The sequence below is a fragment of the Bufo gargarizans genome, chromosome 6 (assembly GCF_014858855.1).
Source record: "Bufo gargarizans isolate SCDJY-AF-19 chromosome 6, ASM1485885v1, whole genome shotgun sequence".
In the NCBI taxonomy this organism is placed as follows: domain Eukaryota; kingdom Metazoa; phylum Chordata; class Amphibia; order Anura; family Bufonidae; genus Bufo; species Bufo gargarizans.
The window spans coordinates 67,171,209-67,195,828 of NC_058085.1; the positions used below are offsets into that span (position 1 = coordinate 67,171,209).

At 45.7% G+C, this 24,620-nt stretch overlaps 1 protein-coding gene across 1 annotated transcript in view; it reads right to left on the reverse strand.

The window, feature by feature from the left end:
• Window positions 1–2,955: 2,955 nt before the first annotated feature.
• The window catches only part of GALR2 (galanin receptor 2), a 35,614-nt gene continuing 13,949 nt past the window's right edge, over window positions 2,956–24,620 (reverse strand). The window contains exon 2 of the mRNA XM_044299992.1: window positions 2,956–3,954. Coding sequence (XP_044155927.1) covers window positions 3,177–3,954 — 778 coding nt within the window. The 3' untranslated portion in view covers window positions 2,956–3,176. The remainder of the gene's footprint in view (window positions 3,955–24,620) is intronic.

Consider the following 24,620-nt stretch of genomic DNA (forward strand, 5'->3'; position numbering starts at 1 on the left):
CCCTTTAAACTCTCTAAACCTTTTTCTCTTCAGGCTAATCTCCCACTTCAAAGTGAGAACGGCTTCTTTGTGAACATTTTTATCATTCTGCCTGTCCATAAAGCAACCTGATATAAAGTAAGTCAGACAATCTGGATATAACTGACGTACATATCCAGAAAATAGGGCCAGATCAAGACCGGTGTAGACCACTGACTAAAAACTTTGGTGGAGACCAGCACTGGGAAAGGACCCCACCATACCTCATATTGCAACCACACATGTACATAACACTCTCCATTGGTCTTTGAGATCATGGACAAACTGAGAAAACTAACACCTTAAGTCTAGATCATACTTCAGTGTTGTTCAGTTCAGTGATTTCCATCAGTTATTGTGAGCCAAAACCAGGTGCAGGTCCAAAACCCAGAACCGAAGCAAATCTTTCTAATATCTTATATCTGTGTAGACTTCACTCATGGTTTTGGCTCACAATAGCTGATCAAAACACTGAAGTGTGAGCTAGACCTGAAGGCAGGTTTCCACTGCACAATGTTACAGCCGATTGTCTGGAAGGAAGTGTTCCTTCCAGACAGTCAGTTGCTCTTTCGGTGAAGGAGACTGCTGCATGGTCTTCTTTATAGTATGAGGACGATGGATCTTTATAGTATGAGGCCGACGACTATTGAGATTGCTCGTCCCCATAGAGAATCATTGTTTCTGGGCAGCAGATCGCTGTTTAGACAGCACGATTTGCTGCTCAGAAAAGATGATTGGTGTGCCTGCATGAATGACAGGATCACCCCATGAACGAGCATTTTGCTCATTCATCGGGTGATCGGCGGCACATTTAGATGGGCAGATTGTCGGGAACAAGCGTTCGCAGGAACGTTCATTTCCGATAATCTGCCTGATTGTAGGGCACTGTAAATGCTTTAGACTCCAGGTGAGAGAGTCACATACATATATGCCCACCTCTCCTGTTTCTTCTTGGCTGAAGAACTGCCATCAGTTGAACCCTGTTTTCCTAGAGGTGGTGGTCTAATAGCCCAGACCTATAATGTGAATGGCAGGGTAGGGAGTGGGAGGCTCCATTGCACCTGCTGGACAGCTCGGTTACCTGATCCAGTTGGGATTTTAACAACCTTATTGGAAGAAGCAGCCTGGACAACAACAATGGATTGTGAAGTGCTCCTGAAGATGGCCACATACATGCAAGATCAGATCGGTTTGGCCCAGTGTGCATATGGAAAGAATGGAATAAGGCGCTTCCAGATACAACTGTGTTTTCTTATCTTCCATGAGAACGAAGATTATGGTATGTCATCTTCAACATGCCCGATCCTTCTTTCTATGACATCATCTGTATGTGTGGTTGCTCTCCATTCACTTCAGGTCCCAGTTCTTGAGATAGGAGTGGGTCCCAAAGGACACGCACCTATTGGACATTTATGGCATATCCTATGATATGCCAAGAACATTCCAAATGGGACCACCAAGGGCATAGCTAAAGGTTCATGGGCCCTGGGGCAAGAGTTCAGCTTGGAACCCTCTTCCCTCAGTGCTTTGTGACCAGGGGCAAGGAAGCACATAGTCTTCGTGCTGCCTGAGGCAAAAATTTAAACAGCAACACCCTTCCCCCCCATGCCAAATTCTTGACCTAACCCCTTCCCTCCAGCCAGAGGTGTAACTTGACCAGCATGCACTTTCTATAATATCAATGTCTTCTTATGTGGCACAAGGGTCTTTGGGCCCCCTCAGGCACCTGGGCCCGGAAGCGACTGCTACCTCTGCACCCCCTATAGCTACACACCTGGGGGCCACCCTTTAAGTTCCCAAGGTAGTGAAGGCCCCAGAGATCATGGCCTATAAATCGGGCCCCATTTGGTCGTATTCATCCTTTTTTTTTTATACAGCCTGATGAACACGACATCATGTTGATGTCTGTTGATTGTAGGTCCCTACTAAGTGCAATAGACACTGATAACTTCTCCTTCTTCAGTATTATTTATTCAGCTTCTGGTTATACATTCAATAAGCAATGCTGCGTCTTAAAGTAACACATCAGCAAATTAAAGCAATTAATAATTACTGAGTTTATACAGTTGTGCTGCACTATCCGAGGCACGCTGGCTTCACAATTATAAAAATAAGGCCTGGATAAGTGCCTGAAAGGGCTTGCCTGAGATTTCAAAAGGGCTCAGCTGCAATACCACATAAAAGCTTTGGAAAGGAGGACTGCCGTTTCTGAAAGAAAAAAAGCAGACCCTTTCTTAAATCTCAGACCATCCCTTTAAGATACATTTATTAGCGTGTTGCTAAATCAAAGATATACTGCAGATACCAGCTTTTAGTTTTCTTACACAGTGATGATAATCGATGGCTCAAGTGCATTATCCTCTCAAGGACAATCAAGAAAAAGCTGTTATGTGCTGGTACTGCAGCTTTCAGAAAAAAGGGGTACCGGTCATCAGTCCGGAGCAAAAACCCAGATTTCTCAGTTTAACTCATTCTATGAAAAGCCCATTAAAGGACATCTGTCAGCAGATTTGTGCCTATGAAACTCGCTGACCTCTTAGCAGCTGAAGACATCTGTGTTGGTCCCATGTTCATATGTGCCTGCATTGCTGAGAGTTACCATTACACCTAGAGGCTCAGCTCTCTCTCTGCCATTGCCACACCCTTTGCACTTTGATTGATAGGGCAAAGCAGTGTCAATGTCATCACACCTGGACCTGTCAAAGTGTAGAGGGTGCAGCAGTTGCAGAAAGAGCTAAGCCGCTAGGTCTAATGACAACGCCCCCGTTGCTCCTAGAAGCTCATTTGCATAATAAAACCTCATTTTTCTCAGCAATGCGGGCACATATAAACATGGGACCAATACAGATTCCTTCAGCTGCCAAGCGCACATGTAACAGGTCAGCCAGTGTCATAGGTACAAATCTGCTGACAGATGCCCTCTTAAGGCCACAAGAATGTGTAAAGTCAATGCTGATGGTGCTCAGATTGATTTGCATATGTAGTCCTCAAAATACACACGTCTTCTGGACTATCAGGGTCCAAGAGAACAGTTGCTACTTTGGTTTTAGAAATGTTTATTGGTGGATAGTAGCTTTGCTTCTGCAAATTTTCAGAAATGGATGGCGCTGATGGAGAAAGTTGTTGAAGACGTTTCTCCTCAACCTTGACTCTCCTAACTAGGTAACATTAAATGTGATGAACGCCGGACCTCTTTTATCTCCAACTCTTTCTGTCTCTTTCCATGGGCTTCCAGGATCATGACAACAGGCAGAGCAATGCAATGCACCTTCACTTAACTGAGTCACCTCTGTACACGCCACTTCTAACGTGCTGACTCCTGCATGGACTCGAGGGACCACGTGGATCTTGTTGGCTGACCTTTGGCGTAACAACAAGCAACGAAATATCTTACGAAATCCCTTCCGGAAGTGTTTGGAGACTAAGGCATAGACCACTGGATTTACACAAGAATTGGCATAGGACACCAGGTGTGAGAGAATACGTAGGGCGTAAGTGAAGTTATTAAGGGGGAAATATCCAAACCACATGCAGAGAATTACGAGGTGGTGAGGAAGCCAACACAAGCAGAACAAGACAGCAACGATGATGATCATACGAGTCACCCTCCTCTTGGCCCTCTTCGATTCAGACATGTGTTCAATGGGGTCTACAGAAGTCCAGAGATATCGTATGGTGCGGGCATAGGTCAAACTAAGAACCAGCACAGGGATGACATAGCTGAAGATAAAAGTACAAAGATCCATGGTCTTACGATCAGAGATTTGCCACACAGGGTGGCAGACAGTAAGGTTAACCAGCTGAAATTCCTGGTAGTAACTGAGATAAGGTCCAGAGAAGGTTAATGACAAGCTCCAGATGAGGGTGATGGCCATCAGAGCATTCTTGGGTGTACGTAGTTCTCTTGAACGCAATGGGTAACGTATAGCAAGGTACCTGAAAGGAGAAAAAAAAACATTAATGAGGTCCCACAAAAATATTTTACATTTTTTCAAGGCAACATCTGGATCTGAATGCTTTTGGAATTGCATGCAATTCAAATTACAGATACATTTTTAAAGGTTCACCTGTTGTTTGTTCTTTTCCTTATTTCTCTGTCCAACTCACCCAGGTGGTTGCAGGTGTTCAGTTTCATCTTTTAACTGCTACCAGCCTGATCTACTGTTAGAAGCTGGGACAGTTACTGAGGAAAAGCTGGACATGTGCCCGAAAGGACACCACCCTGAACCCACCGAAGAAATACCTTATGAAGGCTGAATGGCTAATGTGGAAGTTTACTTTAGGCTTAGGGCCTGTTCTATTTTCTATACACGATTATTCGGGCTGCTATCTTGCTACGTGGGCATGGTTTGTGACCTGCGCAAATGTCATTGAGCAGGGAGGGGGAAATTGAGTGGTGACCATCACCTATGATCAGCATCTTTTTTCTCCTATTTTGAAAAGCCAGTTTATTCAGTGCTCTGGGTTTAAATTAGAGACACTTCAATAAAGAACCTTTCATAATTATGATCAATCCATAACTCAGGTTCCATTGCCACAAAAAGTCTGCAGCAATGATCGCTTGATTTGTAAGTGCCAATTATATTAAGCGGCTATACTTGTGCCAATCAGGATGAGGTGTTACCACTGAGAGCAATTTCTAAAACGTTCAATGCCCGACTTCTTGTCAACAACAATTTAAAACTACACAGTCGAGTCACACCAGCTAATATCCAGAGCAGTGATGGCCAGTTCGCAGTGTTCGCTGGCAAATGCGGTCACCGGGAGCAGGCAGTTCCGAGAACAGCCCGATGAAGGCCCCCGGCAGCTGTTCTTGGAACTGCCTGCTCCCGGTGACCACATTTGATTTCAGACCGGCTTGCGGCACAGGTAAGGTAAAATATTCCCCATAACGCTACCACCATGAGCTTGTGTTCTTCCAGCAATGGTTGTAGGGTGTTTGTTGGCGGACACTAGGGGTGAGTGAATCGAGCTTCGGTCCAAGATCCGAACTCTATTCGTTTCCCAACTTTGTTTTAATGCTGTACGGAGACCTGTCCGAAGCTGACTCCGGATTCCTGTTTTAAACATGACTTATCAAAGAAGGCAACCCTTTGCTAATCAGCAGAGGTCCAATTTCGATACAGCTTTGAAAATTGAAGCCTTTTCTGACGATTTTCTGCCTGTTCTGCCGAGGTGCAGTGACTATCTGTTTGCTTTGGAGCCCCATACACAGTAGGGTTCTTGGAACTGTTGTGTTAGACATGTTTGGTAGCCCTCTGGTTCATTTTGGTAGTGAGCTGTTCCACTGTAGAGTGTTGCCCTCATCCAGAGTCAGACTGGTGGGCCTAGGGACCACCAATAAAATGTATTGTGGGGGCCCACCACATGGATACATTCAGTTATTACCTCCTCACACAGCATCAGACCGCAGCAAGACGCTACAAGATGATTATGGGGGCCCCTGACTTTGGAAAGGCAGGTCTGTGGGAAAAGAGGATATTTACTGGCCTTCCTCTGTACCTATGTCATCTTGGCTACCTGATCGTGTCTATAATACACTGGGGAGTTTCGTAAATAATTTACCAAGTGTTTGAACATAGGCTGGCTGAGGTGCAGCACGCTGCATATATGTATGTAGTGCAGTAAATCTACTGTGTTATGTGTCATTTGTGCCGGGGGCGGGAGACTAGGGCCCACGGGGGGATTCACATGTACCCCTGTAGGTCAGTCAGAGCCTGCTTGTGCTCCTTTAAAGCCAACGTGTACTTCTCACATCAATGGCACGTGGTTCTCTGCAGTTTCCAATGTGCCATGTGTCCACTCATGATACACTTTCACCACAGCAGCACAAGAACAGTTCACACTGCGCAGTTTCAGAAATATGGTCACCCTTGGCCCGAAATCATCCTTTTTTGCAACTCTGATAAATCGGCCCTTTTACCCACGACAGCAACAAGGAATATTTGTGAAGACAGCCTATCGCACACCTTATATACCCACGTGGCTTGCTTCATAAGTTACTTGCTGCAGAAGTCGAAAGTAGGAAGTGGTCATAATAATGTGACTCGACTGTGATCTACTGGTATACTCATATTCCTGCCCTGACATACAGAATGGATTTTGTGTGGTTGGGCAACAGAATAAAGAAACATTATTCACTTCTACTTCTGTTGTCTACTGGGAAGGGCTGTGACAACCTCTCATTTATTTTCACAGGAAACAGAATGGTTGTCACCATTAAAAGTGTCAACCATGATGTTATAGGTACACGTAAGTATGATAAAATTGACACAATTTGATACACTATCTCACATAAGTGAGTACACCCCTCACATTTATGTAAATATTTTATTATATCCTTTCATGGCACAACACTGTAGATCTGACCCTTTGATACAATGTACAGTAGTCAGTGTACAGCTTGTATAACAGTGTAAATTTGGTGTGCCTTCAAAGTTACTCAACACTCAGCCTTTAATGTCTAAACCAGTGGCAACAAAAAGTGGATACACCCCTAAGTGAAAATGGCCAAATTGTGCCCAATTAGCCTACGGCCTCTTTCACACGGGTGTCATGTTTTTTGCCCGGATAAGATGCGGGTGCGTTGCGGGAAAATGCGCAATTTTTCAGCGCAAGTGCAACAGATTGTAATGAGTTTTGCACGCGTGTGAGAAAAATCGGCATGTTTGGTACCCAGACCCGAACTTCTTCACAGAAGTTCGGGCTGGGGATCAGTGTTCTGTAGATTGTATTATTTTCCCTTATAACATGGTTATAAGGGAAAATAATAGCATTCTTAATACAGAATGCATAGTACAATAAGGCTGGAGGGGTTAAAAACAAATACAAAATTATTTAACTCACCTTATCCACTTGATCGCGCAGCCCGGCTTCTCTTCTGTCTTCTTCTTTGCTGTGCACAGGAATAGGACCTTTGATGATGTCACTGTGCTCATCACACGGTTCAATCACATGGTTCATCACCATGGTGAGGGACCATGTGATTGGATCATGTGATGTGACGTCACCACAGGTCCTTAGCCAGCAGCTCAACATTACAGAAGAAGACAGAAATTCGCAACTACGCGATCAAGTGGACTCTGTGAGTTAATTTTTTTGTTTTTAACCCCTCCATCACTATTTTACTTTGCATTCTGTATTCAGAATGCTATTATTTTCCCTTATAACCATGTTATAAGGGAAAATAATACAGATCGGGTCTCCAGCCCGATCGTCACCTAGCAACCATGCGTGAAAATGCTTGCGATTTTCTCGCGGCCCCATTCACTTCTATAGGGCCCGCGTTGCGTGAAAAACGCAGAATATTGAGCATGCTGTGATTTTCACGCAACGCACAAGTGATGTGTGAAAATCACTGCTCGTGTGCACAGCCCCATAGAACTGAATGGGTCAGGATTCAGTGCGGGTGCAATGCAATCAACTCACGCATTGCACCGCACGGAATACTCTACCGTGTGAAAGGGGCCTACCCGTTGTCATGTGACTCGTTAGTGTTAAAAGGTGTATTACATTTGGTGTTATCGCTCTCACGCTCTCTCATACTGGTCACTGGAAGTTCAATATGGCGCCTTATGGCAAAGAACTCTCTGAGGATCTGAAAAAAAGAATTCTTGCTCTACATAAAGATGGCCGAGGCTATAAGAAGATTGCCAACACCCTAAAAAACTGAGCTGCAGCATGGCGGCCAAGACCATACAGCGGTTTAACAAGTCAGGTTCCACTCAGAACAGGCCTCCCCATGGTCAACCAGTGAAGTTGAGTGCACATGCTCAGCGTCATATCCAGAGGTTGTATGAGTGCTGGCAGCATTGCTGCAGAGGTTAAAGAGGTTGGGGACCAGCCTGTTAGTGCTCAGACCATACACCGCAAACTGCATCAAATTGGTCTGCCTGGCTGTCGTCCCAGAAGGAAGGATCTTCTAAAGATGATGCACAGAAAGCCCACAAACAGTTTGCGGAAGACAAGCAGAATAGGGACATGGATTACTGGTCTGAGGAGACCAAGATAAACGTATTGTAGCCAGATGTATTATCACAAACGGAAGCAGTTTTGCTGATCCCTGATCAGGCAAAAACGCAAGTGTGAAAGTAGCATAAAAACAGTAGCAGCACTGGATTTTGCACCAAGGTGGAGACACAAACAAAATAGTAAATCTGGGCCAATCTTCTCACATATATCTATGACATCAGAAGATCATTTCAACTAGATTCCTCCTAGAAGTAAGGTGAAAGCCTCATGAACCCCAATAACGCAATAATGATAAAATGTTTTAAAAATAATAGTGTAATATTCTGTATACACATGTAGCCATGTTTGCCAATTGGCTCAGTGCAAAATATCACAATGTATTTTATCTGTAAGGCCTCTTTCAAACGGGCGTCATGTTTTGGCTCCGGAGGCGTCCCGGGTGCAATGCGGCAAACCCGCGTGAGTAGGTACCCAATTGCAGTCAGTTTTGACTGCGATTGCGTTCCATTGTTCAGTTTTTATTGCGCGTGTGCAATGTGTTTTGCACGTGCGTGATAAAAAACTGAATGTGGTACCCAGACCCGAACTTCTTCACAGAGGATCAGGTTTGGGTTCAAAGGTTGTGTAGATTGTATTATTTTCCCTTATAACATGGTTATAAGGGAAAATAATAGCATTCTTAATACAGAATGCTTAGTACAATAGCGCTGGAGGGGTTAAAAAAAAGAAAAAATAATTTAACTCACCTTAATCCACTTGTTCGCGCAGCCGGCATCTCTTCGTCTTTGAGGAATAGGACCTTTGATGACGTCACTGCGCTCATCACATGGTCCATCATACGATCTTTTACCATGGCGATGGATCATGTGACGGACCATGTGATGAGCGCAGTGACATCACCACAGATCCTTTTCCTGCACACAGCAAACATGAAGACAGAAGAGATGCCGGCTTCGCGAACAAGTGGATTAAGGTGAGTTAAATTTTATTTTATTTTTTAACCACTTCCCATCTGGGCCATTTGCCCCCTTCCTGACCAGGCCTAATTTTGCAAAACTGACATATCTCACTTTATGTGGTAATAACTTTGGAACAGAGATTGTTTTCTCGTGACACATTGTACTTCATGATAGTCATAAATTTGAGTCAAAATATTTCACCTTTATTTATGAAAAAATCCCAAATTTACCCCAAAATTTGCAAAATTCGCAATTTTCAAAATTTCAATTTCTCTGCTTTTAAAACAGAAAGTGATACCTCATAAAATATTTATTACTTAACATTCCCCATATGTCTACTTTATGTTGGCATCATTTTGGAAATGTCATTTTATTTTTTTAAGACGTTAGAAGGCTTAGAAGTTTAGAAGCAATTCTTCAAATTTTTAAGAAAATTGCCAAAACCCACTTTATAAGGACCAGTTCAGGTCTGAAGTCACTTTGTGGGGCCTACATAGTGGATACCCCCATAAATGACCCCCATTGTAGAATCTACACCCCTCAAGGTATTCAAAACCGATTTTACAAACTTTGTTAACCCTTAATGCGTTCCACAAGAATTAAAGGAAAATGGAGATCAAATTTTTAAATTTCACTTTGTTGGCAGATTTTCCATTTTAATCCAATTTTTTCTTTAACACATCGATGGTTAACAGCCAAACAAAACTCAATATTTATTACCCAGATTCTGCGGTTTACAGAAACACCCCACATGTGGTCATAAACTGCTGTATGGGCACACGGCAGGGCGCAGAAGAAAAGGAACTCCACATGGTTTTTAGATGCCATGTCCCATTTGAAGCCCCCTGATGCACCCTTACAGTAGAAACTCCCAAGAAGTGACCCCATTTTGGAAACTAGGGGATAAGGTGCCAGTTTTATTAGTACTATTTTTGGGTACATATGATTTTTTGATCATTCATTATAACACTTTATGGGGCAAGGTGACCAAAAAATTGGTTGTTTTAGCACAGTTTCTATTTATTTATTATTACAGCGTTCACTTGAGGGGTTCAGTCAAGTGACATTTTTATAGAGCAGATTGTTACGGACGTGGCGATACCTAATATGTATACTTTTTCTCATTTATTAAAGTTTTACACAATAATAGCATTTTTGAAACAAAAAAATTATGTTTTAATGTGTCCATGTTCTGAGAGCTATAGTTTTTTTATTTTTTGAGAGATTTTCTTATGTAGGGGCTCATTTTTTGCGGGATGAGGTTTTATTGGTACCATTTTGTGGGACATACGGGTTTTTGATCACTTGGTGTTGCACCTTTTGTGATGCAAGGTGACAAAAATTGCTTGTTTTGACACAGTTTTTTTTTTTTTACGGTGTTCATCTGAGGGGTTAGCTCATGTGATATCTTTATAAAGCTGGTTTTTACGGACGCGGCAATACCTAATATGTATACTTTTTTTATTTGTTTCACTTTAACACAATAATAGCATTTTTGAAACCAAAAAAATTATGTTTTAGTGTCTCCATGTTCTAAGAGCTATAGTTTTTTTTATTTTTTGAGAGATTTTCTTATGTAGGGGCTCATTTTTTGCGGGATGAGGTGACAGTTTTATTGGTACCATTTTGTGGGACATACACGTTTTTGATTACTTGGTGTTGCACCTTTTGTGATGCAAGGTGACAAAAATTGCTTGTTTTGACACAGTTTATTATTTTTTTTTTTACGGTGTTCACCCGAGGGGTTAGGTCATGTGATATTTTTATAGAGCTGGTTTTTACAGACGCGGCAATACCAAATATGTCTATTTTATTTTATTTTTTCTATTTTTAAAATTTATTTTTTTATTCCTTACTTGGGGACTTTTTTTTTTTTTACATGTGAAACTTTTTTTTATTTTATTTTTTCAACCCTTTATTTTTTTTATTTTATTTTACACTTTTCGTCCCCCATAAGGTCATACAAGACCTCTGGGGGACATTTGCTTCACTTTTTTCATTTTTTTTTCACTGTTGATTTCTCCTGTAACTGGGGCTGACATAGTAGCCCCAGTTACAGAAGAAATGCACCCCCCAGAGAGGCTGTACAGCGCTGTACAGCCTCAGAGCAGGGCTGATCGAGGTCTCTGTAAGACCTCACACAGCTCCTGCACTCTCCGGTCCCGGCGGTCACATGACCGCCGGGCCGGAACAGGAAGCGCATAGCGCTTCCTGCTCTGCATACACAGCGCTCGGTGAGCGCTATGTCTGCAGCGATCCAGAAGGCAGGGACACCTGGGCACTGTCCCTGCCTTATCTCTGGGTTGCCCTGCTGTCACTGACAGCGGGCAACCCGATCAGCAGCTGCACGATTAGCGTGCAGCTGCTGTTTCTGAAAGGACGTTTAAAACGTGCTTTCAGAAATAGAGGTCCACCCATAGGACGTTTATATCCTATGGGCGGACGGAAAGTGGTTAACCCCTCCAGCCCTATTGTACTATGCATTCTGTATTAAGAATGTTATTATTTTCCCTTATAACCATGTTATAAGGGAAAATAATAATAATCGGGTCTCCATCCCGATCGTCTCTTAGCAACCGTGCGTGAAAATCGCACCGCATCCGCACTTGCTTGCGGATGCTTGCGATTTTCACACAGCCCTATTCACTTCTATGGGGCCTGTGTTGCGTGGAAAACGCACAAAGAGGAGCATGCTGCGATTTTCACGCAACGCACAAGTGATGCGTGAAAATCACCGCTCCTCTGCACAGCCACACAGAAATGAATGGGTCCAGATTCAGTGCGGGTGCAATGCGTTCACCTCACGCATTGTACCCACGCGGATATCTCGCCCGTGTGAAAGGGGCCCAACAGTGCAATCAATAAAGGCAGCCGTGTTTAAAGGAGTATTCTGGTTGGTTAACGTTATCCCCTATCCACAGGATAGGGGATAACTATCAGATCGGTGGGGGTCCTACCACTGGGGACCCCCTCACTGATCACGAGAATAGGGGCCCCGTACCCCCTGCTCTGGTGATTTCAGGGGAGCTGCAGGCGGTACAGGGACCCCGTTCTTGTGATCGGTGGGAGTCCCAGTGGGAGGACCCCCACCGATCTGATAGTTAATCCTATCCTGTGGATAGGGGATAACATAAGCCAACCAGAATAACCCTTTAATTCAAAATGCATTAACAATGTAGCACCAATGTACTGATAAACCAGGCTCTGCTACATTTGCACTGTTGATGCACAGCATTTGAATTATATAGAGGAGTTCCATAAATAGGAGTTGATCTGGTATACACTCTATAAACACATCTATACATATGGATCTATATATATATCTGTATGCTATAGGCTCTATTCGTGAATACAGCTTTCAGATTTCAGACAATTACATGAAGGCACCAGTAAATGGCATGCATTACGCACATATTGTCTTACATATGGACACGCTGCCTGACCTTTTCTTAGAAGTGCAGCTTAAATTAACCTGCTGCTTTTATGCATTTTGGGCTGAGTAATCTGGCTGCCTTTACTAGTGTTGATCAAGCACCAAAGTGGTCGGGTAGAACACCTCGGGATGCTGGGGTGCTCTACCTAGCACAGTGGACGTCAATGGGAGAACCCGAGAATTAAACCAGGCACCCCCTGCTCTGAAGAGGGGATGGTGCGTGATTCACATGAAAAGGTCAGAAATTGATGGAAACATCACTAAAATGGTTCGGGAACAGCATGGGGAGGATGTCTGGTTGCATCTTGGACTCCCAGGTCGCTGCTGGGAACGATGTTGTCCGAGTAGTACGCCACTTTTACAGACTGACAATAATACGCACCAAACCGAAAATAAAATCGATTTTAGAGGAAAAATCGTTAGGAAACATTCTTTTCTGTATATTTACTTGTATATAAAGTGCAAGTGCTGCCAAAAATTACAAGGAAGAGGCACTCCGATACAACCTGTAACACATAAAGGAGGGGCTATTCACACCGTGGTACAATTGTTCAGGTAGTGGGACTCCTACACTCATAAAGCCTATGCACGAAGTGAAAGGGCGGCCAAAAATTACAAGAAACCGGCACTCCAATACACCCTTTATTACACATAAAGGAGGGAATCATACACACTCTTGACTCCTAAAAAATTATGATTGATGGCCTGCTGGTGACCCTCAAAAACATTAGGGACGAGAGCCTGCTGCTGATCTGACCATCTAAAACATTGGGGGCGAGGGCCTGCTGCAGAGCTGACCATGGAAACAATTATGGGCGAGTGCCTGCTGCTGATCTGACCATCTTAAACATTAGGGGCGAGGGCCTGCTGCTGAGCTGACCATCGAAAAAATTATGGTAGAGGGTCTGCTGGTGAGCTAACCCTCTGAAACATTAGGAGCGAGGGCAGCCTAATAAGCATGTTGATATGATGGAGGAGGATGACGAGAAAAAGATTAAACCATATACCTTTTTTTGGTGGAAGGGGTGCAAGGGAATACAGTGTATTCAATACACCATAAAAGCCACATTTAAAGTGCATTTATGTTCATCTGCTTTCCTCTGGTGGAGTAGAGAAGTCAGGGGCAATCCAGGCCTTGTTCATTTTGATAAGAGTCAACCTGTCAGCATTTTTAGTTGACAGGCGGATGCGCTTATCAGTTATTATGACCCCAGCAGCACTAAATACCCGCTCTGACAAAACGCTGGCGGCAAGGCAGGCCAGCACCTCCAAAGCGTAGAGCGCCAGTTCATGCCACATGTCCAGCTTGGACACCCAATAGTTGTAAAGTACAGAGGGATCATTGAGGATGATGACATGGTCTGCTACGTACTCCTTCACCGACTTCCATAACTTTTCTCTCCTTGTGACACTAGGCCGCGCATCAGGGTGAGGTTGCTGGCGGGGTGTCATAAAACTTTCCCAGGCCTTGGAGAGTGTTGCCCTGCCTCTGTTGGAACTGCTGTGTGTTCCCCTCGTCTCCCCTTCTCGGTTGCCCAAGGAATTACGTACTCTGCTGCCAGCTTTGTCAGCTGGAAATTTTTGGAGCAATTTTTCCACAAGGACCTTCTGGTATTGCACCATTTTGCTAGTCCTCTCCACCACAGTAATGAGAGATGAGAAGTTCTCTTTGTAGTGGGGGTCGAGAAGGGTGAACAACCAGTAATCGGTGTTGGCAAAAATGCGTATATAACGCAAGGGTTACGGGAAAGGCAGCATAACAAAGTCAGCCATGTGTGCCAGAGTCCCAACAGAGAAGAGTTCGCTGTTCTCATCAGGAGGATGACTCAATCTCCTCATCCTCTTCCTCCTCTTTGGCCCATCCACGCTGAAAAGATGGAATAAACCTGCTGTGGGTACTACCCTCTGTAGCGGAGGCAACCGTCTTCTGCTCCTCCTCATCATCCAATTTGTGCTGAGAAGACGAACGGAGGGTGGTCTGGCTATCACCCTGTGTACTGTCTTCCCCCATATATACCTCTTCCACATGCAAAGTGTCCACCTTTATTGTGAGCAGCAAGCTTTCAGTAGACACAGAAGTGGGATGAATATGCTGATAATAGTGGCATCGCCGCTCACCATCTGTGTTGATTCTTCCAAGTTGCGTAAAACCTCGCAGAGGTCAGACATCAATGCCCACTCGTCGCTTGTGAAGAACGGAAGCTGACTGGAAAGGAGATGACCATGTTGCAGCTGGTATTCCACTACTGCCCTCTGCTGCTCACAAAGCCTGGCCAACATGTGGAACGTGGAGTTCCAGTGCGTGCTCACGTCGCACAACAGTCAGTGAGCTGGCAATTGCAAGCGCTGCTGCAGCGTTGTCAGAACGGCGGCAGCTGTAGAGGACTTTCGTAAATGGGCACACACGCGGTGCACCTTCACCTGTAGCTCAGGCAAATTGGGGTAGGTTTTGAGAAACCGCTGAGCCACTAAGTTGAACACGTGGGCTAGGCATTGTATGCGTGTGAGCTTGCCGAGCTCCAAAGCCACCACCAAGTTACGGCCATTATCAGACACAACCATGCCTGGTTGTAGGTTAAGTGGCGAGAGCCACAGCTCAGTCTAGTCCCTTATACCCTGCCACAGATCTGCAGCGGTGTGCTGTTTGTCACCTATGCAAATTATTTTCAGTACGGGCTGTTGCCGCTTCCCCACTGCAGTGCTACACTGCTTCCAGCTATTGACTGATGGCTGACTGGTGCTGCAAGATGAGAATTAAGAGGTGGAAGTGGAGGAGGAGAAGGGGGGGGGGGGGGTTTGCAGCCACTAATGTAGGTGGTGGCGGAAATCCTGATGGAAGTAGGGCCAGCAATCCTTGGCGTCGGTAGCACCTGTGCCATCCCAGGGTACGACTCGCTCCCGGCCTCCACAACGTTCACCCAGTGTGCCGTCAGGGAAATGTTCAATAGAGAAAAAGAATCCACCCAGTGGTTGGAATATAATGAGGGTTCTTTCTTATTAAGCAAGCGGTACAACGCGTTTCGGGAATATACTCCTTCTTCAGGTACAAATGACTTGCATGAAATGTAGAAATGTAGCGTCCCTGGTCAAAAGCAGTTGTTCATGTGTCAGTCATTAAGTGGACCTTCCCAATAACTGCGTTGGTCAGGGCACGGGTGATGTTACAGGACACATGCTGGTGTAAAGGCGGGGATGGCACACCAGGAAAAATAGTGGCGGCTGGGGACTGAGTAACGAGAGATGGCCGCCGCCATCAGGCTGCGGAATGCCTCAGTGTCCACAAGCCTAAATGGAAAAATTTCCAGGGCCAGCAATTTGGAAAGGTGCGCATTTAGTGCTATGGCCTGTGGGTGGATGGCTGGGTATTTGCGCTTTGGTTCAAAGGCCTGGGGTATGGACATCTGTACGCTGCTCTGGGACACAGAAGTGTATGTACTAGCTGATGGTGCTTGCGAAGGTCCAGGTGCAGGGCGGGAGGCATCCGGGCCTGCGTCTTGGACAGGGGATTAGCCAGCACTTAACCCAGGTGTTCGGCCCACTTATTAGGGTGCTTTGATGCCATGTGTCGGATCATGCTGGTGGTGGTGAGGTTGCTAGTGTTCAAGCCCCTGCTCATTTTGGTATGGCACAGGTTACAAATGACAATTCTTTTATCGTCCACACTTTCCTCCAAAAAGTGCCAGACTGCGGAACACCTACCCCTTGGCAAGGGAGATTGCTGCAAGGAGTTGCTCCAGGGAACAACGCTTGCCATTTTCTCAGGTTGGGTCAGTGATTTCATCATCCACCACTTCCTCCTCTTCCACTTCCTCACTCTGCCAAATAAGTGATCCCACACTCGGATGTTCCGAGGAGCTCTTTTCATCCCCATTCCTTGATTTGGGCATCTCGCCAAGCCTGCTTGAAGAGGAACATGAGGAGATTGTGTGCACTGATGCCCAAACTCTTGAGCATCCACAGTTACAAAAAGATGACTGTGGGGAACAGCAATTAGTGTTTCACGAAGTGGATGATGTTGATGAGACAGTTGCTAATTAGTCAACAGCAGGTTGATGAGGATGAGACACAGTTGTCAAATAAGTGAGGTTGTTGTTAGGTCAAGTAAGGAGGATGACCAGAGTGAGGAAGAGGAAGTGGTGCATGATGAAATCACTGACCCAACCTGGGAAGATGGCAAGCTGAGCGAGGACAGCAGTACAGAGGGGGATGGATCCGCAGCACTGCAACAGGCTGAAAGAGGCAGTGGAGTGGCAAAAGGGAGAAGGCGGGCCACACCAGACAGGCCCGCAACTGTTCCCCGGAGCAACTCCATGCGGCAATCTCCCTTGCCAAGGGGTAGGTGTTCCATAGTCTGGCGCTTTTTTGAGGAAAGTGTGGACGATAAAAGAATTGTCATTTGTAACCTGTGCTGTACCAAAATGAGCAGGGGCGTGAACACTAGCAACCTCACCGTCACCAGCATGATCTGACACATGGCATCAAAGCACCCTAATAGGTGGGCCGAACACCTGGGTCCACAATCAGTGTTTGCCGGTCACACCACTGCCTCCTCTTCCCCTGTGTTACGTGCTGGCCAATCCCCTGTCCAAGAAGCAGGCCCGGATACCTCCCGCCCTGCACCTGGACCTTCGCAAGCACCATCAGCTAGTACATCCACTTCTGTGCCCTAGCGCAGCGTACAGATGTCCATACACCAGGCCTTTGAACGAAAGTGCAAATAACCAGCCACTCACCCATAGGCCATAGTACTACTCAGTCCCCAGCCGCAACTATTTTTCTTGGTGTGCCGTCCCCACCTTACACCAGCATGTGTCCTGTAACATCACCCGTGCCCTGACCAACGCAGTTATTCGGAAGTTAACAACTGACACATGGACAAGTACCTTTGGCCAGGGACGCTACATTTGCCTGACGGCAAACTGGGTGAACATTGTGGAGGCCGGGAGCGAGTTATACCCTGGGAAGGCACAGGTGCTACCGACGCCAAGGATTTCGGGCCCTACTTCCATCAGGATTTGCGCCACCACCTACATTATTGGCTGCAACCCGCCCCACCCCTTCTCCTCCTCCACTTCCAACTCTGAATTCTCATCTTGCAGCACCAGTCAGCCATCAGTCAGTAGCTGGAAGCAGTGTAGCGCCTCAGTGGGGAAGCGGCAAAAGGCCGTGCTGAAACGAATTTGCTTAGGTGACAAACAGCACACCGCCACAGAGCTGTGGCAGGGTATAAGGGACCAGACAGAGCTGTGGCCCTCACCACTTAACCTACAACCAGGCATGGTTGTGTCTGATAATGGGCGTAGCTTGGTGGCAGCTTCGGAGCTCAGCAAGCTCACACATACCATGCGTAGCCCACATGTTCAACTTAGTGGTTCAGTGGTTTCTCAAAACCTACCCCAATTTGCCTGAGCTACTGGTGAAGGTGCACATTTCTGAAAGTCATCTACAGCTGCCGCCGGTCTGGCAACGCTGCAGCGGCGCTTGCATTTGCCAGCTCTCCGACTGTTGTGCGACGTGAGCATGCGCTGGAACTCCGCGTTCCACATGTTGGCCAGGCTATGTGAACAGCAGAGGGCAGTAGTGGAATACCAACTGCAACATGGTTGTCGCCTTTCCAGTCAGCTTCCGCTCTTCCCAAGCGACAAGTGGGCATGGATGTCTGACCTCTGTAAGGTTTTGCGAAACTTTGAGGAATCAACACAGATGGTGAGCGGCGATGCCGCTATTATCAGCGTAACCATCCCACTTCTGTGTCTACTGAAAGCTCGCTCCTCACAATGAATGCTTTGCAAGTGGAAAAGGTGGAAATTGGGGAATACAGTACACAGGGTGATAGCCAGACCACCCTCCGTTTGTCTTAGCGCGAATTGGATGATGAGGAGGAGGAGGAGCAGGAGACGGTTGCCTCCGCTACAGAGGGTAGTACCCACAGCAGGTTTATTCCATCTGTTCAGCATGGATGGGCCGAAGAGGAGGAAGAGGATGAGGATATTGAGTCATCCTCCTGATGAGAACAGTGAAGTCTTCTCTGTTGGGACTCTGGCACACATGGCTGACTTTATGCTGTCTCTCCTGTGACCCTCGCGTTATATGCATTTACTGGTTGTTCATCCTTCTCGACCCGCGCTACAAAGAGAACTTCTCATCTTTCATTCCTGTGGTGGAGAGGACTACCAAAATGGTGCAATACAAGAAGGTCCTTGTGGAAAAATTTCTACCTGACAAAGCTGGCAGCAGAGTACGTAGTTCATTGGGCAACCGAGGAGGGGAGACGAGGGGAACACACAGCAGTTCCAACAGAGGCAGGGCAACACTCTCCAAGGCCTGGGGAAAGTTTCATGACACCCTGCCATTAACCTCACCCTGATGTGTGGCCTAGTGTCGCAAGGAGAGAAAAGTTTTGGAAGATGGTGAAGGAGTACGTAGCAGACCATGTCAGCGTCCTCAATGATCCCTCTGTGCCTTAGAACTATTGGGTGTCCAAGCTGGACACGTGGCACGAACTGGCGCTCTACGCCTTGGAGGTGCTGGCCTGCCCTGCCGCCAGCGTTTTGTCACAGCGGGTATTTAGTGCTGCTGGGGGCATAATAACAGCTGAGCAGCAGGCCCTCGCCCCTAATGTTTTAGATGGTCAGATCAGCAGCAGGCCCACGCCCATAATGTTTTAGAGAGTTAGCTGAGCAGCAGACCCTCACCCCCTAATGTTTTAGACGATAGGATCAGCAGCAGGCCCTTGCTCGTAATGTTTTTGAGGGTCACCAGCAGGCCATCAATTATAATTTTTCAAGAGTGTGTATGATGCCCTCCTTTATGTGTAATAAAAGGTGTATTGTAGTGCTGGTTCCTTGTAATTTTTGGCAGCCCTTTCACTTAGTGCATAGGCTTTATGAGTGTAGGAGTCCCACTACCTAAACAATTGTACCACAATGTGAATGAGGCCCTCCTTTATGTAATATACAGGTTGTATCAGAGTGCCTCTTCCTTGTAATTTTTGGCAGCACTTGCACTTTATATACAAGTAAACATACAGGAAAGAATGTTCCCTAACAATTTATCCTCTAAAAACATGGATCTTCAGTTTTGTGAGTATTATTGTCAGTCTGTAAAAGTGGCGTACTACTCAGACAACATCTTTCCCAGCAGCGACCTGTGAGTCCAAGATGCATCCAGACATCCTCCCCATCCTGTTCCCGAACCATTTCAGTGGTGTTTCCATCAATTTCTGACATTTTCATGTGAACCAGACACCCTCCCCTCTTTAGAGCAGGGGGTGCTTGGTTTAATGCTCGGGTTCTCCCATTGACTTTTATTGAGCATCCCGAGGTGTTCTACTCGATCACCCGAGCACTTTTTTTTTTTATAAATCATTTGCGAGTACCCAGAGTAGCTCTTGCGCCGCCAGGCGCCCGCCCCAGCCTGCGTGTGTGTGCCTTGTGGCCTCAGAGTCAGCTCTCACTCACAGAGCAGCACGTGAGCACGGCAACACGGTCATGGGGTCAGCAGGGGGTGTGACGAGTGGTGCGTGGCGGGTAGTAGAAGCTGGGACTGGAGGGAGCTGGTGACTCATGGTGTGACTCACACAAAGCCAGACATTAAACATAACATAAAATGTTGTCAGTCTGTGCCAGCGCCATGGAGGGGGGGGGGGGGGGGAGAAATGTGACACAATAGGGGGTCATGGGGTTGATTTAAAAAGGAGGGGGTAATGTGCCATGGAGGAGGAGAAATTTGACATGGGGTGGAGAAATTTGACACAATAGGGGGTCATGTAAAAAGGAGGGGGAGAAATGTGACATGGGGGCATGATGGCTGACAATGGCGGCTGATGGATGGGGGCTGATCTGAGGCATTGGGGGGGGGGTCTGATCTGAGGTCTGATTAACATTGTGGGTCAGACCTGAGGTGTAATAAAAAAAAAAGTTTTTCTTATTATCCTCCTCTAAAACCTAGGTGCGTCTTATGGGCCGGTGCATCTTATAGTGCAAAAAATACGGCCCTCAAACCAGCGATTGTCTAAAGCAGAGCGAAGTACCAGGACCACACAGAGGAGAAGCCAGCTGCTGCAGACGGGACCAGGGCCAGAAGAGCTCCATGAATAAACTACAATATTTGAGGCATGTGCACACAGTGGTGTAGTTTATGCAGATTTTCCAGGCAGATTTTCTTGGATTTTGCTGTGTTTTTACGCACCATGTGTTAAACTTATTTGCAGATTTTGACACAGCTTTAGGCCTCATGCACATGGCCATAAGTGTTTTGCAGCCCGCAAATCGAGGATCCGCAAAACATGGATCCCGGCTGTGAGCATGCCACATCCCCCCCGCCCCCCGTGAGAGAATAGAGAGAAGTCCTATTCTTGTCTGCAAAATGGACAATAGAATATGTTCTATTTTTCTGCGGTGTCACGGAACGGACTTACGGGTGTGCTGTCCACATCTTTTATGGCCTCATTGAGATGGATGGGTGTGCATCCAATCTGCAAAAAAAAACTGATCGGATGTGGACCACATATACAGTCATGTATGAGACTAAAATAGTCTCAATCCCGTGATAAATGACCCCCGCAGTCTTTTAGGGGAAGTTTTGAGGCAGATTTTCCTGCAGGTTTTTCAGACAAAGCCAGAAGAGGATTTTAAAAGAAATCTGAAATATAAAGAAAGGACTTAGGCTAGCACTACGCAGCAACACTGGTCGAGGCCAGGATCGCTGAGTAGCGGTGATCCCATAGGAATGCATGGGATCCCCACAGCAGTCGCAAGAAATCCAACACTGCTGGATTTCTTGCGACTGCCGCTGCGATCTCATTTATTTCTATGCAATCCGTGTAACCCTTCTCCATCTTGCTGGATCCACTTCTGGCTTTGGCTGGCTTTCTGCAGGAAACTCTGTCTCAAAACCTCCTCCTCCATTCTGTGTTGACCTACCCTAAAAGTAAAATGCCTAAAATAAATAATTCTGTCGATCCCAGTAATAATAAGGGTGCTGCCACATGTTCAGGTTTTTTATGCAGTTTTTGTAGCCGAAACCAGAAGGGGCTTGGAAAAAAGTGGGGGAGTAGGATCTGTCCTAAATACTTTCTCTCCTGTTATGATCCACACCTGATTTTACCTTGAAAAACTGCTTCGAAATCTCTGAACGGGTGGCAGCACCCGGGCAAAGGGCAGAAAGAGGCCCTTTCACAAGAGCGAGTTTTCCACGGGGGTGCAATGCGTGACATGAACGCATAGCACCCGCACTGAATCCTGACCCATTTACTTCAATGGGTGTGTGTACATTTTTTTCACGCATCAGTTCTGCGTTGCATGAAAAATGCAGCATGTTCTATATTCTGCGTTTTTTTAATGCAGTCCTGGCCCCATAGGAGTGTCACGCTTCGATGTGGGAGGGAAACACCACACCGAGCAAAAGTGAAGGGGGGGACATGGAATCGGGCCTGAGAACTAACGAAGGAAGATGGACACCTCCTGTAATTTTCACAGTGAGAATCGCGGAAGCACCTCTAGCGGCTGTCAGGGAGACAGCTACAAGAAGCTTGATTAACCCTAAGGCCCCTTTCACACGGACGTTGCGGGAACACCCGCGATTTTTCTGCGCGAGTGCAAAATATTGTAATGCGTTTTGCACTCGCGTGAGAAAAATTGCGCGTGTTTGGTACCCAAACCCGAACTTCTTCACAGAAGTTCGGGCTTGGGATCGGTGTTCTGTAGATTGTATTATTTTCCCTTATAACATGGTTATAAGGGAAAATAATAGCATTCTGAATACAGAATGCATAGTAAAATAGCGCTGGAAGGGTTAAAAAAATAAATAAAAATTTTAACTCACCTTAATCGACTTGCTCGCGCATCTCCTTCTGTCTTCATCTTAGCTTTTTGTAGCAACAAGGACCTTTGGTGACGTCACAGTCATCACATGATCCATCACCATGGTAAAAGATCATGTGATGGATCATGTGATGACTGTAACGTCACCAAAGGTCCTTGTTGCTACAAAAAGCTAAGATGAAGACAGAAGGAGATGCTGGGCTACGCAACGCAAGCAAGTGGATTAAGGTGAGTTAAATAGTTTTTTATTTTTAACCCCTCCAGCTCTATTTTACTATGCATTCTGTATTCAGAATGCTATTATTTTCCTTATAACCATGTTATAAGGGAAAATAATAATGATCGGGTCTCCATCCTGATCGTCTCCTAGGAACCGTGCGTGAAAATCGCACCGCATCTGCACTTGCTTGCGGATGCTTGCGATTTTCACGCAGCCCCATTTACTTCTATGGGGCCTGCGTTGCGTGGATTATCGCACCGCAACGCACAAAGAGGAGCATGCTGCGATTTTCACGCAACACATAAGTGATGTGTGAAAATCACCGCTCTTGTGAACAGCCCCATAGAAATGAATGGGTCGGTATTCAGTGCGGGTGCAATGCGTTCAACTCACGCATCGCATCCGCGCGGAATACTCGCCCGTGTGAAAGGGGCCTAAGGGAAACATAGCAGTTCTTTTAATTTAAATGCTGAGAAAGGGGTGGAACATGTGTGATGTCATGATATGGGCAGATCATCTGAGAAGGGGGGAAGGGGGCGGCAATTTTTATGTTGCCTAGGGCGGCAAAAATCCCTGTACATACGGCTGCACCAATATAGGTGCAGAAGAGAATCATTCCTTAATCGCAGAAAAGGCTTGCAACTCTGAATCAGACCACACTGAGACATCTGTCCCTTTCTTAGTCATGTCAGTTAAGGGTTTTAATATTGTCGAATAATTTAGAATACATTTTTGGTATTAGTTGGTGAACCCCAAAAACCGCATAAGAGTCTTCAGATTTTCTGGTCGATTCCAGTCCAAAACAGCATGGATTTTCTCTGGATGTATTCGAAAACCTGAAGATGACAGCAGGTAGCCCAAAAACTTCATCTCATGTACAGCAAAAACACACTTCTCTAATTTTGCGTACAATTTATTGTCCTTTAGGATCTGTAACACCTGTCTAACATGATCCTGATGTGTCTCCACGTCTGGAGAAAATTAGTATGTCATCCAAATACACGACTACAAACCTCCCCACCAGGTGATAAAAAATGTCATTCACAAAATGCTGGAAAACCGCAGGAGCATTGGTCAACCCAAAAGGCATAACCAGGTTCTCAAAGTGCCCCTCAGAAGTATTAAAAACCGTCTTCCATTCACCCCCTTCCTTGATCCTAACCAGATTATATGCCCTCTTAAGTCCAACTTGGAGAACACCTTGGCACCAATAATCTGGTTTAACAAATTGGGAATCAAAGGAAGAAGGTAAGGATCACGGACAGTAATCCAATTGAGTTCACGGTAATCCAGACATCGATGAAGACCTCTGTCCTTTTTTTTTTAACAAAAAAGAACCCTGCTGCCATTGGAAGGTCTTATGTGTCCTTTAGCTAAACTCTCGGTAATATACTCTCTCATGGCCAGTCTTTCAGGCCCCGAAAGGTTATACAACCTAGATTTTTGGCAATTTAGCTCCGGGAATAAGATTGATAGGACAATCATATTCCCGATGCAGAGGTAAATCCTGGCATCCACTCTCAGAAAACACGTCGGCAAAATCAGATATAAAAGGGGGTAATGTCTTCGTAGTTAAAAAAGAAAAAGATGTATTCAGACAATTGTCAATGCAATAATCACCCCAATCCAGAATCTGTCTAGCTTGCCAATCGATAGTTGGATTGTGCTTGCTTAACCACGGTAAACCCAGAACCACTGATGCAGGGAGACCCTTCAACACAAAACACGAGATAAATTCTTGATGAAAGTCACCCACTCTTAATCTGATATCATGCACCACTTGAGATAAATACTTCTGAGCTAGAGGTGCAGAATCAATAGCAAAAACAGAAATGTTTTTTTTCTAATGCATTCGGTCACAACCCGTGTATACGGATGAACTGAGCATCAATCCGATTCACCCCAGCCCCACAGTTTTTGACTCTAGTGCCACCTCAGCAGCCAGCAGAAATCGGGTACTACCAGTAAAAGACAAATGCACATTTTCTGACTCTCCTCTTACCCCTCCAAGAGTCAGATGGGAATTAAATGTCCCTCTTTTTTCTTTTTGCCGTTGAATGCATGGACACACTCTGATAAAATGTCCCTTTTGTCCGCAGAAAAAGCACACTTCCCTCCTATTACCAGTATGCTTAAAAACGGATCCAGGAGTAGCCCCCCCTAATTGCATGGGTTTGTCCCCAGACATAAACTCA